The sequence below is a fragment of the Perognathus longimembris genome, chromosome 8 (assembly GCF_023159225.1).
Source record: "Perognathus longimembris pacificus isolate PPM17 chromosome 8, ASM2315922v1, whole genome shotgun sequence".
NCBI lineage: Eukaryota > Metazoa > Chordata > Mammalia > Rodentia > Heteromyidae > Perognathus > Perognathus longimembris.
The window spans coordinates 25,871,922-25,885,960 of NC_063168.1; the positions used below are offsets into that span (position 1 = coordinate 25,871,922).

At 46.8% G+C, this 14,039-nt stretch overlaps 1 protein-coding gene and 1 pseudogene across 23 annotated transcripts in view; one reads left to right on the forward strand and one right to left on the reverse strand.

Annotated features, from left to right (window-relative positions):
- Positions 1-14,039, forward strand: part of Dysf (dysferlin) — a 200,501-nt gene that overhangs the window by 34,893 nt on the left and 151,569 nt on the right. For all 22 annotated transcript variants that reach the window (XM_048352710.1, XM_048352719.1, XM_048352716.1 and 19 more), the window contains one exon: positions 9,135-9,240. In XM_048352710.1, coding sequence (XP_048208667.1) covers positions 9,135-9,240 — 106 coding nt within the window. The remainder of the gene's footprint in view (positions 1-9,134; positions 9,241-14,039) is intronic.
- On the reverse strand, positions 12,812-13,945 carry LOC125356320 (annotated as a pseudogene). Its single transcript, XR_007211868.1, has one exon. The product of XR_007211868.1 is annotated as a WW domain-binding protein 2-like (transcript).

Consider the following 14,039-nt stretch of genomic DNA (forward strand, 5'->3'; position numbering starts at 1 on the left):
GCTGCCTCAAATTCTGCTAACCCCGCCCACTTTGTGTCAGCAAGCTGTGGTTTGGAGGGGAACTAAATTGTACTAGTCTATAGGTGGCAGCCATGGCTTAAGGTTCTGCTCTTCCTTAGGAGTGAGGGCTGGAGGATGCTTCTTTACAGCCAGCCTTGCTTGGACAGGAAGGGGAAGTGCTAAGAGGGAAGTGCACTAGGTTACAAGAACTGTCTTGGGAAAGGCTGGTCTTCCTCCCAGAGATAATGATCCATTGGACTTACTGTAGATGCCCGCAAGGTGGTGAGAGTGACTTGGTGCCTCCTACGAGGCTCTTCATGCATGGATTGAGGCAATATGGGGCTTGTAGGAAGGAGCTAACCTCACATCTCAGTCCTCCCCGCTAGGGCAGGAATGCTCAGGAGATGGCAGAGGTGCCTGGGGGATGGGCCTGGCCCTTTGAGGTGACAGGGTACTGATATGGTCAAGGAGCTCTCTTCCTGGAGGAGCATATGGTCTAGACCTCCTGGGCTATTCAGAGCCTGGTGGTCTGAGAATGAGAGTCAGGAGCTCTGCTTAGGGAGTCCCAACCCAGCACTGTGTGTGGCCTGGACTCCTCAGAAGTTCTGTTTCCTTATCAGGACAATGGCAATTCTAGTACCTATGTGACAACGGTTGATGTGGACTTTTAATGAAGTATGGTGTGTTAAAGGCCTACTCAGAGTATGGAACACTGAAGGTGTTCGAGTTAAGGGGACAGTTGGTAGGAGCAAGATCCATATAGATGCACATACAAAACTCACATATGCATGTATACATTATCTGTAAGCTCATGGGGACACATGACAGTGAGCTGTGTATACATATTTATTCTTTCTTTGTAGAAGTTAAAAGCACTCACAAAAATTATAAATAACTCTATTCTTTAAAAAATTAGCTTACTTAGTAATATTGTTACATTTACAGTGAATTCCAATGCATCTCACCCCCTCTATCACCCTCCCTGCCTCTATTTCCCCCTTCCCAGAGCAATTTCAACAGGTTTCATTGTTCTAGTTTCATAGTTGCAAATTCCATAGCATTAGACATCGTTCATCTTCCTTGTTAGCTCAGTTCCCTCTTACTTTTGTAAGCTCCATTTGTAAGGGAAAAGTGTAGTGTCCCAACTTTTATTTATCCATTTTCTCTTTTTCCTTCAGATGTGTCCATTGTTAACAATGTAGACATTGGCCTCAAGTTTTGCTAAGCATATCCTTACATCTGCTCACACACACACACACACACACACACTCACAGACACTCACAGACACTCACATAGACTCACTCACTTATCCAAAAATGTAATTATGCTGTACATACCACTGGCCTGTACTTCTTTTTGTCACGTAACATTGCCTCTTTCGTAGTTCAGCATGTCACTGGACATTATGTCATTGTCATTTTTAGATGGTCAGGTGGTATTCCAATTAGGTCATACCAAGTCTATCCCCTTAGGGACTGGCATTTAATTTCCCTCCAATTTATTGCACACAAATGATTACCTACTGACAATATATTCAAACGTCTTTATGTTCTTACAATCTTTTTTTCTTTAGGACAGGTCCTTAGAAGTGGCATTACTGAATCAAAGATCATGAGCATATAAAAGTTTTATAGATGCAGCTAAATGACTTTTCAAAAATGTCCTACTTTGGGCTGGGGATATAGCCTAGTGGCAAGAGTGCCTGCCTCGGATACACGAGGCCCTAGGTTCGATTCCCCAGCACCACATATACAGAAAACGGCCAGAAGCGGCGCTATGACTCAAGTGGCAGAGTGCTAGCCTTGAGCGGGAAGAAGCCAGGGACAGTGCTCAGCCCTGAGTTCAAGGCCCAGGACTGGCCAAAAAAAAAAAAAAATAAATAAATAAAATAAAAAATAAGTAAAAAAATGTCCTACTTTATGTCCACCAACAATTGTCTGCCTGTTTTTGCTAGTGTAATGGGAAAAGGAAAGTATTTTGTAATTTGTGTTTCTTGACTTTCTTGTGAATTTGAGCATCTCTCTGTATGTTTATTGTCCCTTTGTTTTCCACTCCATGAATTTCCCCTCCATATGTTTTGAGTTGCTTTGTCTTATTAATTTATATATTTGAGATCTTTTTAAGGCATATGAATGCTGGGTTTGTTTTGTATGTGGAGGATATTTTTTCTCTGCTCATCAGTGACTCTGTCATACTTTTTCCTCACACAAGAACTGGCACTTACCCAGTTGCGCGCGCGCGCGTGTGTGTGTGCGTGTGTGTGCGTGCACACACAGATGTGCTTGCTCCTGTTGAGTTGGGAAAAATAGGACGTATGCTGAGCCTCATTGTCTCTCCTTTCTGGAATCCCTGGAAGGCTGTGTGGAACAGGAACTATTTACAGTTTATAGTATGCTATGCCATTGTTCTTAGCAAGCTCAAAAGCAATGGCCATGTCCTTAATTTCAAGGATTTTTTATAGCTGTATTTTGCCCTTGCGTCTATCCAGGACATCCTTGAGTGTTAGAATAATATTTCTTTTGTTTTTCTCAGGACAGAAGTGGAAAACTATTTAGAATTGCCCTTGGGTGGCCCCCAGGGAAATGCCATACTGGAAGGAAGGCTACCACAGGCCAGGTGGTCTCAGGGGCTGTGGAATGTCCTGCTGTCCCTCACTTCCTGTCCTTCACTGCCAGGCACACACTGAGGGCCGGAGGCCCTCAGCTCGTGGGTATTTCCTCCCTGGCAGAGCAGTTCCTCCCCGGAGTACGTGTGAGGCTTTCCATAACAGGGGCTCTGACTTCCTTGTCCAGTCTGATTAGTGAGGGCAAGATGCAGCTGAGTCAGGGAGGAGTTGACTTGTAGTTTAAAGTGACATGCCTTTTCCTTAATTTCAAAAGTAATGGATGAAAAACGGACACATGGTGACCTTCCAGGGCATTAAACAAATTCAAACTTGCAGAGAAGTTGAAAAAATAGAAGAAACTGTTCATATTCTTTAATTCAGATACACGCCATGGTAATATTTTGTTCTCTCTCTGTGTGTGTGTGTGTGTGTGTGTGTGTGTGTGTGTGTGTGTGTGCCAATTGTGGAATCTGAACTCAGGGCCTGGGTGCTGTTCCTGAGCTTCTTTTGCTCAAGTCTAACACTCTACCACTTGAGCCATAGCTCCACTTCTGGCTTTTTAGTAGTGAATTTGAGACAAGAGTCTCACAGTTTTCTACACTGGCTGACTTTGAACCATGATTCTTAGCTATTAGCTTCTTGAATGTTAGGATTACAGGTGTTAGCCACTGGCACCTGACTTACATTTGTTTGATCATAGTTTCTCTCCCTTCTTGCCTTCTTCCTCATGCTTCCATATGAGTAAGTTATATTCATTGTGCCTGTGTGTGTGTGTGTGTGCTTGTGCGCGTGCTAGTGTATTTGTATGTGTGAGTGAATTAGTACTGGGGCTTGAACTCAGGGTCTCAGCATGGTCTCTGAGTTTTTTTGCTCAAGGTTGGCACTATACCACTTGAGACACATCTCTACTTCCAGCTTTTTGGTGGTTAGTTGGAAATAAGAGCTTCATAGACTTTTCTGCTGAGCCTGTCTTTGAACCACAATCCACAATCTCAGCCTTCTGAATAGTTAAGATTACAGGTGTGAGCCATCAGTTCCTGGCTTTATCATGGCCATATATACCTAAATACTAAAGTATATACTGTATTTAAAAAAAATTATTGTAGGGCTGGGAATATGGCCTAGTGGTAAAGTGCTTGCCTCATATACTTGAAACCCTGGGTTCAATTCCTCAGCACCACATAAACAGAAAAAGCCAGAAGTGGCGCCATGGCTCAAATGGTAGAGTGCTAGCCTTGAGCAAAAAGAAGCCAGGGACAGTGCTCAGGCCCTGAATTCAAGCCCCAGGACTGGCAAAAACAAAACAAAACAAAACAAAAAATTATTGTAAAGGTGATGAACAGGAGGGTTATAGTTATAAAAGTAAGGTAATGAATACATTTCTTTTTAAACACTGTTACCCTCTCCTTCATTTTCTCCCACCTACCACTTCCAATTCCACCCCCCCACCCAAGTTGTAAAGTTCATTTCCAACATAGTGTCTAGTGAGTATCATTGTTACCTTAGTTCATCCTTTGTCGTGCTATTTCTGTGATTCATTTTCCTTTAGATGGATCAGGTAAGTTTATATATAAGACAGAGGGTACAGAAAACTAAAACAGAAGGAAAAAAATAACAGCATGCAGGATATAATAAGAACCTCCTGTTTCCAATTCTTGGAGTTCATTTTGATAAGCTTCATTACATATAGTCCTATGCACTTAGTGATTGGGCTACTGTGATTCCCTTGCTAAGAATGTCATAGACATATTGTATTATTAAAAATGAGGGAAATTATGCAACCTGTATTTCAATCTGGGCCTACCTTGCTTCACTTAATTTTTTTCCAGGTATTTCTATTTCCTTACTAATGAATGGTTAATGGGGTGGTTGTTTCTTTGAGGATTTGATTTGGGGGGATTTAATTTTTTGAGCTCTAAGTATATTTTAGATATATATTTTTAGATATATATTTTAGAGGCCTTTGGCTGTTGTATGGCTGGTGAGGATCTTCTTCCAGTATGTGGGTGTTCTATATATCTTGCTAGCTATGTCCTTTGCCATGCAGAAGCTCTGCAATTTAATGCAGTTACATTTATCCAATCTCTCTTTGATTTGTCCTGTTGCTGGGTCTTTATTAAGAAAGTTTCTGCCTGTGCCAAAAAGCCCTAGTGTTCCTCCTATTCCTTCTTGTAGTGTTTTCAGGGCATCTGTTTTTACCTCGAGGTCTTTGATCCATTTGGAATTGATTCTGGTGCAGGGTACTATATAAGGATCTAACTTCAGTTTTCTACACGTGTATAGCTAATTCTACCATCACCATTTGTTGAAGAGGCTGTCCTTCTTCAAACCTGTTTTTCTGGCTCCATTATCAAAGATTAGGTCTGTGGGTACATTTCTGGGTCTTCAGTTCTATTTCATTGGTACTCAGGCCTGTTCTTGTGGCAATATCAAGCTGTTTTTATTACTACAATTTTGTATATACTGTATTTCTTAAGAATAGAGTTATTCATTTATGTAAGTATTGTACAGTTGTTAATGACAGCAAATTTAACGTGGATGTATTAAATCTTGTCAAAAGAACCAAATAATGTTTTTTATAACAATTCCCCCCTTTCTCCTCCTCCCAGAGCAGAATCCAGTCTAGGGTCTTGTACTGAACATAGCCATGTTTGTCATACTTCCATAGTCTTCTTTAATCTGGAACATTTCTACCATTTTTGGCTTTTATGACAAGTTATATATAATGAATAGATAATATCCTACTCCTTTTAAAATTGGCTACTTCTCATGTGAATTTCTCCGAAGTGTTCCCATGCTTAGACTCTTGGTTAGATAGGGTTACTGCTTTTCTGGCTAGAAGGCATTATCCATCTCACAATCTGGGAGCACATGGTCTTTCTTACTAGGCGTGAATTTCTATCACCTGGTCCAGGTCTGAGTTTTCCTGCATGGATTCATTGTTCAGTTTTTCCCTAGAAATGTAGGAGAAATTAAGACAGCATTCACAGATGATTCTTGTCTAGCCAGGATCTATTATGATGACTGTGAGCTGATTTCCTGTGTCCAGCACTGTTTCCACAGGTACCTGTCTGGGTCTAATGAATTTTTCCAGTCTGTCTAGGCTCCTATAGTCATAGTGGGATTGGTGTACCCCTGCCAACCCACCATGTCACACATTCATCTAAGTGTTGCCCTGGACTCTCGCTAACCATGTTTTCCCTTGAGCTCATCCCTGGCTCAAGACCAATTTTCTGGAGTTAGAGAACTCATGTAAGTCATCAAGTTACATGTGCTCTCTCCTGCATTCATGATCCTTCTCTTCCACCTCTCCTCATCTCCCAGTCTTTAAGCCATTCCTGTGAAAACTCCAAATGCTACCTCTGCAAACTCTTGACTACTGAATCTTCAAACTCCTCTTCATGTGATTATTTAACTCATCTGAAAAGTACATTCAAGCTGGTTGCTGGTGGCTCATGTCTACAGTCATAGCTACTCAGGAGGCTGAGATCTGGGGATCGTGGTTCAAAGCCAGCCCAGACCAAAAAAAATCTATGAGACCCTTATCCTCAATTAACCACCAGAAATCCAGAAGTGGAGCTGTGACTCAACTGGTTGACCACTAGCCTTGAACACAAAAACTCAGGGACAGTGCTTAGGCCCTGAGTTCAAGCCCTGGATTAACACACACACACACACACACACACACACACACACACACACACACACATCAAATAACAACAAAAACAGTATATTTAATAGCTCTCTGAACCTTGTAGTGGGCAATTAAACCCAGAGCCTGTGCTTGTTAGAGCCAGTGATCTACCACTTGAGCTATATTGTCAGCTTTCAATGAGCTTTTTATTTTTTAAAGTGTGTGTGTGTGTGTGTGTGTGTGTGTGTGTGTGTGTGTGTGTAGGAACTTTTTTTTTTTTTTGCAAGTTGTGGGGCTTGAACTCAGGGCCTGGGCACTATCCCTGAGATTTTATTAGCACTCTACTGTTTGAGCCACAGCACTACTACTGGCTTTATCTGTTTATGTACAGAGGAATCAAACCAGGGCTTTGTGCATATCAGGCAAGCACTCTACCACTGAACCACATTCCCAGACCATCCATTTGTATTTAATTTTTAAAAAATTGTTATTATAAAGATGATGTACAGAGGAGTTATAGTTAGAGGAGTCATACTTTAATGAGCTTTTAAAATGTCCAGTTACTCTTAATCTCCCCAACAAACACTTAGCAGCTTGTGTTTTAAGATGTACATTTTATTATTATTTGGGTATGGAGGGCAGACAGATCAGGAGATGACCGCTGTTGATGACCACCATTCTCAAGGAGGGTAGTGCCACATGACAGAGGGTATATGAGGAAGTGCCAGTCAGTCAGGAGGTAGAGGAGCATGAGAGGTCTAGGTAAGAGTCTTTATGGTGTTTTCATAGGAAGGAATGGGCTAAGCAGGGTAAGCAGGGTCAGGGGAGAACCGTTTGAATAATTTTAGTGGCCTTGGGATGCAGGGCTCCAGGCCTCTCCTTGTCTTGTTTGACTCCTAGCAATCCCCTTGGACTTTTGCCAGGCCACTGGTTAGAGTGTGCAGCATCTTGATACACTGAAGGAGCCTGGATCCATCTCCAGGTGGGCAGATCAGGGTGTAGGCCTTCCAAAGCTAGGATTCCCTGACTATATTTTAGAGGAGCTTATACTCCCATCTTCCTTGTGCAATAGATGGATGAAGGAGAAACTGCCTCACAGTGTTCTGTACGGTTGTCTCAAACTCTTTCAACTTTCCCAGGGAGCCCCTCCTCCATACCCCAGCTCTTCCTTCCTGAGTCATGTACCTGTATTACCAGGGATGGGAGGCTCTGTAGCTCCTTGAATTTTTATATTTGGTCCCCACATTCAGCTCCTAAGGCTTTGGGATAGACAGCCTTAAGCCCTTCCTCCCAGGGGAGCAGGGTTTGTGAAGCCATTTGGCAACCCAAAATGACAGACTTCAGAAAGCACAATTCATGGCCAAATAGAAGTGCCGGAAGCCTACCTCCCAGGTAGAGTGACATCCTAGCAAGTATGAAGCCCTGAATTTAAGCCCCTATTAGTATAAGAAAAAACAAACAAAATAAAATAAAATTGCAGTCAACCCTGCCCACTGTGTCTAGGGCAGCCTGGAACTCCTGGGCTGGCAGGAGTGGGGCCAGCATTTCCTTCTGCATTTCCCCCCATTGTTCCCCATCCTACTTCCGGGAATTCTGGGAATTCTCAGTGTCTGGATCAGCAGGGCTGGGCTGCAGGCAACGGAGGCTGAGGAGGTCTGGTTTTCTCTAGGCTTCTGGCCTGAGCTTCCCAGGTAGAGTTCTAGCTGCTATAGAGCTGTTGGGACAACTGGACTGCTGCTTGTCCTTTCTGCTCATTTGTCCTGTCTGTCCTCTTCTTCCTGAGAATTGCTTCCCAAGAACTGTAGTGATTGCCCAGGAAATCTGCAGAGTCTTGGGGCTGGCTGACCCATCTACCTGCTTGAATGAGCTACTCTGATCAGCTGCCCATTTCCCCATGAAGGACAAGAGAGTCTTGATCTCTGATGATACATGGATTCCAGGGTCCTCTATACCTACTGTCTGGTCTTTCTGATGTTGCTTGGGTGCTGAGGATACTCAAGTTAACACACTAGTGACAGGTGCCTCCTCCATTCTGACAGTCCAGGGGCCTCTGCTTAATAAGCTGTAGTACAAAACCAACTCCAAGTTTCAAGGGAAGAAAACAAAGCAATCCACATTGTAGACAATATAATCCCAGCATCACATGGGGCCTTAGGACCCTGGAGTGAACACCACTCTAATCTTTATTTAAAGAAATGTAAGCTAGGCACTGGTGGCTCACACCAGCAATCCTAGCTACTCAGGAGGCTGAGATCTGATGATCATGGTTTGAAGCCTGCCCAAGCAGAAAAGTCACCGTGAGACTCTTAACTCCGGTTAACCACTTGGGAAAGGGCAGCTTTGTCTGTTTCCTTTCTCACTTGTGCAGGTGTCTCTGGAGTGTCCTGGTCTTCCAGGGATGGTGCCTGGGGGAGGCTGTGGTAGGGATGCAGAGGGAGATGTGAGCAGATTAGCTCAACTGGCTTGGTGGTGGTGGTAGGTGTTGGGAGAAGTCAAGACACAGGCTAGTCTTTCTTTCTCTCTCCCTTCCTTCCTTCCTTCCTTCCTTCCTTCCTTCCTTCCTTCCTTCCTTCCTTCTTTCCTTTCTTCTGTCTCTTTGCCTCTTTTTGTTTTTTTTGGGGGGGTTGTTGTTCATTGTAGGGCATGAACTCAGGGCCTGGGCACTATCCCTAGGCTCTTTCGCTCAAGGCTAGTGCTCTACCACTTTGAGCCACAGTGCGACCAATGGTTTTCTGGTGGTTAATTGGAGATAAGAGTCTCATGGACTTTTCTACTTGGGCTGGCTTCAAACTGGGCTCCTTAGATCTTAGCCTCCTGAGTAGCTAGGATTATAGGTATGAGCCACCAGGGCCCAGTTTCACAGGTCTCTACATGTGACTTTTCTGTTTTTTCAGGTTCCTGGGGGAAGCCAAGGTCCCACTCCGGGAAGTCCTGTCCACCCCCAGTCTATCTGCCAGTTTCAATGCTCCCCTGCTGGATACCAAGCAGCATCCCACTGGGGTAAGTGCCCATTGACCCTGAACAGGCTCTAGTTTCTGGTCTGAGGCTTTACCTGATGTCTCCTTCCCTGGGCCTTGACATTTTTAACTCCATTGATGTGTCAGAATCCAGCTCCTAGAAGCTAAGCATGGCCTTGCCTGGCCAGGGATTTGGATACCAGGATGGACACTGGACTGGGAAGCAAGATAGCCCTGCCCCCACCTATGCATATCCAGTCAGCTGTACCTCATGCCAGTTTGGCTGCCTCTGGGTCTTGTCATGTTCTGTCCCAAGTTTTCCAGTCAATGGTGGTAATCTGGCAGACCTCCCTTCCCCACCACCCAGCCCCATTCTCCAGATTTGGAACGTCTGAGTCATCTGGGTGACAGATCACATGGAGGGAAAGACAAACAGCCCTCCTCTGTCAACCAGGACTGAGCAGACACCCTTCCTTTTCCTCCATTGTCCTTTCTGCCCCACCCCCTGCCTGCTCAGGGCTGTTCTGGTCTAAGCAGTGAGTTCCTGGCCCTCATCTCTGGCCTCTTGTTATTTTTAGTGGACTAAATATACTCTGCAGGGCTCTCTCTTCCTGGTCACCAGAATTCCTGACCTTCCCTCTGGCTCTGCTCCACCTCCCAGGATGCATTGGAGACAATTGATCTGGAAATGCTTCCTCCCAGTGAGGCCTGGCTTGAGGGAGGGAGGGCAGTGCTAGGCCTTGAAATCTTTCAGGGTGATTGTGTGTGTGTGTGTGTGTGTGTGTGTGTGTGTGTGTGTGTGTGTGTATGTGTGTGTTTAGGCCCTGGGATGTCTGTGAGAGTCAGTAAGTGGCCAGTTTAGGACCACACTGGGCATTAAGAACATCTGGGGTCACAACAAGCAGGGTTCCAAAATGGAGACACCAGTCAGTGGGACATCTTTATACTCTTGGGGTTGAAGGTATCACATAGGCTTCTGGCTCACTTCACTCCTGGCCTGCTACCCTTGGGATGTTGGAATTTGTTCCCAAGGCAACTTAGGCCAGTGATGGCCAATGGCTTCCTTGAATAGGAATAGTATTTCCTAGCAGAATCCCTGTAGCCTTACAGTGCCTATGTAAGTGGAACAATCTGATTCAATGCAGTGCTCTCTGAACCTGTCTTTGTCATCTCCTGAGTCCCCTCTGGTCCCCACTCCCTTTTTTTGTGCTAGTCCTGGGGCTGGAACTCAGTGCCTAGGTGTTGTCCCTGAGCTTCTTTTGCTCAAGGCTAGTGTTTTACCACTTGAACCACCAAACCACTTCTGTTTTTCTTTTTCTGAGTAGTTTATTGGAGATAAGAATCTTACAGACTTTCCTACGTGGGTTGTCTTCGAATCATGATCCTCAGATCTCATCTACCTGAGTAGCTAGGATTACAGGCGTTAACCATGGGCGCCTGGCTTCTGGTCCCTTTTATGAACTCTCCAGTCTCTCACACTACCTATAGACTATGGGAATTCCAGGGGCTTTTTATTTTGGGCTGTGGGCCTTGAACTCAGGACCTGGGCACTGTCTCTAAGCTTTTTTGCTTAAGGCTAGCACTCTACCACTTTGAGCCACAGCTCACTTCCAGTTTTCTGGTGGTTAATTGTAGATAAGAGTCCTATGAACTTTTCTGCTTGGGCTGGCTTTGAACTGTGATCTTCAGTTCTCAGCTTCCTGCATAGCTAGGATTACAGGCATGAACCTCCAGTGCCCAGCTTCTAGGAGCTTCTGGAACTCCCCCTCTCCCTGTGGGGATTCTGAGGTGGGTCCCCAGTAGCACCACAGAGAACCATAGGCATGAAGGCATTCACTGAGAGAGGCTCTTGTGGGCTGGGATCTGCCTGGAGCTTTTTAATTGCCCTTCAGGATATGGCTGCCTTCTGTGCAGTGTATAGGGTCTCCAAGCCCAAATTAGGGGTTCTTCTGTGTTGAGTGACACCTCAATGTCTCTCCGCTGTCACCCTCTTTGCATCTGTTATGCCAAGTCACAAAACGACCACCAAGAAGGCCACCAAGACTCAGACGTTCCGAAATGCAAAAGCAAGGCAAGGCTTTATTCAAGCGAGCTGCAACTCGGGCCTCGTCCTACCCACCGACACAGCAGAGGTTAGGAGGAAGCCCCGAGCTGTGATTACACAGGACTTATAAAGGCAGAAAACAAAGTTACAGCAATCAGGTGTTCAAGCAAGCAAGATTAGGACACAGGTACAAATCTGATTGGCTCAGGGCTCGAGGCATTCTGGGGGCAGTAAGAGTTAAGCATTCCCAGTGGTTAGAGTTCTTGACCGACTGGGCCCTAATAAGCTTGTCCTGGGTTTGCTCACAGGGCCTGCTTATCTCAGGTTCACGTGGTAAAGTGGGGTTCACGTGGTAAAGTGGGGCCTGACTTCAAAGTCTGCCACTTCACATCTGTGACACTAGTGTTTCCTGCATCTGCTCTTCTCCAAGCTCAGAGTCTCATCCATCTTTCCACCCCTTGGTGCTGTTCAAAAGACTGTGGCAGGCTGGCTACTGTCACCTCTCCTCTTCTTGCTCCTGTTCCCATGCTCTCAAGCTCTCTTGGCTGCGTGCTCATCAGCCAAGAGCCTACTGTCTTGTCTGCCTGGCCTGGGGCCCTGGGGTGCCTACAGTACATGACAATCCTTTATGTGACTCCAAAATGGGTGGGTGAGAGTCAGGAGGTGGTGGGTGGAAGAGAAGGGACGGGTCCTGCTGGGAGAGCCAAGCATGTGCTGGGGAAGGTGGGGAGATGCAAGGCTCTTCTCTCTTGCTGCCTAGGATGTGGAGAAGGTCCAGGTCCAGACTCTAGTCCAGAGACTAGAGATCTTTTTAAGTTTCTACTGAAGACATAGCACAGCCCCAGGCATATCTAAGACCCGCTGGCCTGGAGCTTCCTGCCTGGGACCTGGGCCACTGTGTTACAGTGAATGGCACTGAGAGCCCACCTGTGTGTGGAAGGGATAGAGAGCCACAAAAATCTGAGGATTCCCACTGGATACTTTCATACCCCAATTTCTGAGCCTACTGAGCAGAACATGGCCAGTCACCTTCCATTTGACTGTAGCTCAAATTGCTTCTAAGGACCCAAGGAACCTGCTGAAGGAATAGGTCTTGTGAGATTTTTATTTATTTATTTATTTATTTTTAATTTCACATTAATATATTAACTGGATTTTGTCAAATAAATAGGGAATTCTCTTTAAATAACCATCTCCTCATTTGGTGGCCAGTCCAGGAACAGATCTCACTGCATCCAGGGGGCATGAAGCTTTGAGGAAGGGCAGGCAAGGGGCTGGCAGCAGATTCTGGAGACGCGAGGGCCAGAGCCCTTGTTCACAGCCCACCCATAGTGTCTGACTGGCATAGTGGGCCAGACATGCACTGAACAGCTCCCCTCAGGGAGCCCCTCGACGTGGGAAGACCCAAGGGGGGTAACAAATTAGAGACATTCCAAGGGGTGGGGGTGGGGGGCAAAAGGGCTTCCTCACACAGAAGCTCATGGTGATGCTCCCCAAATCCATCCACGCGGGAGGCAGGAAGGCCCGGGCCCGGCTGGAGGAGGGGCGGGGTCTGGGGGGTCAGTGCTGGCCGCGTGTCGCCTGGGAGGCACCAGGGGTTGGACTGCAGTGGAGGAGGTGGCCAGAGAGTCCCTCCGTGGGAAGGCGCTAGTGGAGCTGTGATTATCAGAGTGAAAGAGGAACTGGGGGACAGCGCTTGCTCCCGGGAGCCCCCGAGACAGCGAGGGGGAAGCAGCACTAGGGGCCGAGCTAGCCTGGGAAGCTGGGGTGCGCCTCTAGAGTTCAGGGGGCCACGCCCTTCCCACCTCACTCATTCCTGGTAACTGTTTATGATTAGGTGGGGGAAGAACAAGACCCTACATACGCCCCCTTTCCGCCCCGCCCCAGGGGGAGAGGCAGGGAGGCAGGTGGGGTCTACTGCGTTTTCTTATCTTCTGGGGGGTAGTAGGGTGGTGGTGGAGGCTGGCTCGTGGGCATGTAGACATTGTGTGGGTTGCCGGGGTTGTAATAGGCGCTGGCAGCTGCTTCCGCGGCCTTGGCCTCGGCTGCCGGGGTGGAGGGGACCTCAGGGCCGCTGACCGGAAGCTCCATGGGCCCGGGGTAGGGCGGCGGCGGGGGCTGCACGTAGCCCCTGGCTCCATCCATCATGGGAGGCCCTGGGTAGAACTCAGGTGGGGGCGGTGGATAGGGGTAGCCAGGAGGGCAGGGGTACATTCCATTGGCGACTGGTGGGGGAAGGACATAGGCCCCGCTGGGCATGTAAGGGTACCCATAGGCTCCATTGGGGGCTTCGCCTCGGGAAGCTTGAGAGGCCATCTAAAGCGTCCGCTGTCCAAACTCGATGGCGCCCCCTGTTGTAAAGGTCAACTTGTAGGAAGCGGAGCCTTCCCAGCCACCTCCTGCTTCGGCCTTCACCATTCCCTTGATGTAGTTTGCACCAAACACAGGCTGCTTGATCTCACAGTCCTTCGTCAGATAAAACGGCATCATGAAGGGCTGCATGGCATCCTTCCCCTTGGACAGAAAGATGATCCAGTAAGGAGTAAGGTAGATGGTGCCTTTCTTGGTCCCTTTGAAAGCCTCTGGTATGTTCTTCATGTCATTCATTGAATGTTAGTTCCACGTGGTCATAGGACATCAGGATGCTCTAAGTGTTGTTGACAATCACTCCGCCGCCTTCCAAGTGATTCTTGTTGAGCGCCATGGTCTCCGCGAAGAGGGGAGAGGGGGGTGGTGTTTGTGAGATTTTTAGAAACCTAGAAAGGACTGAGTGGAGGAAAAGATATAGGGAGAGTCCG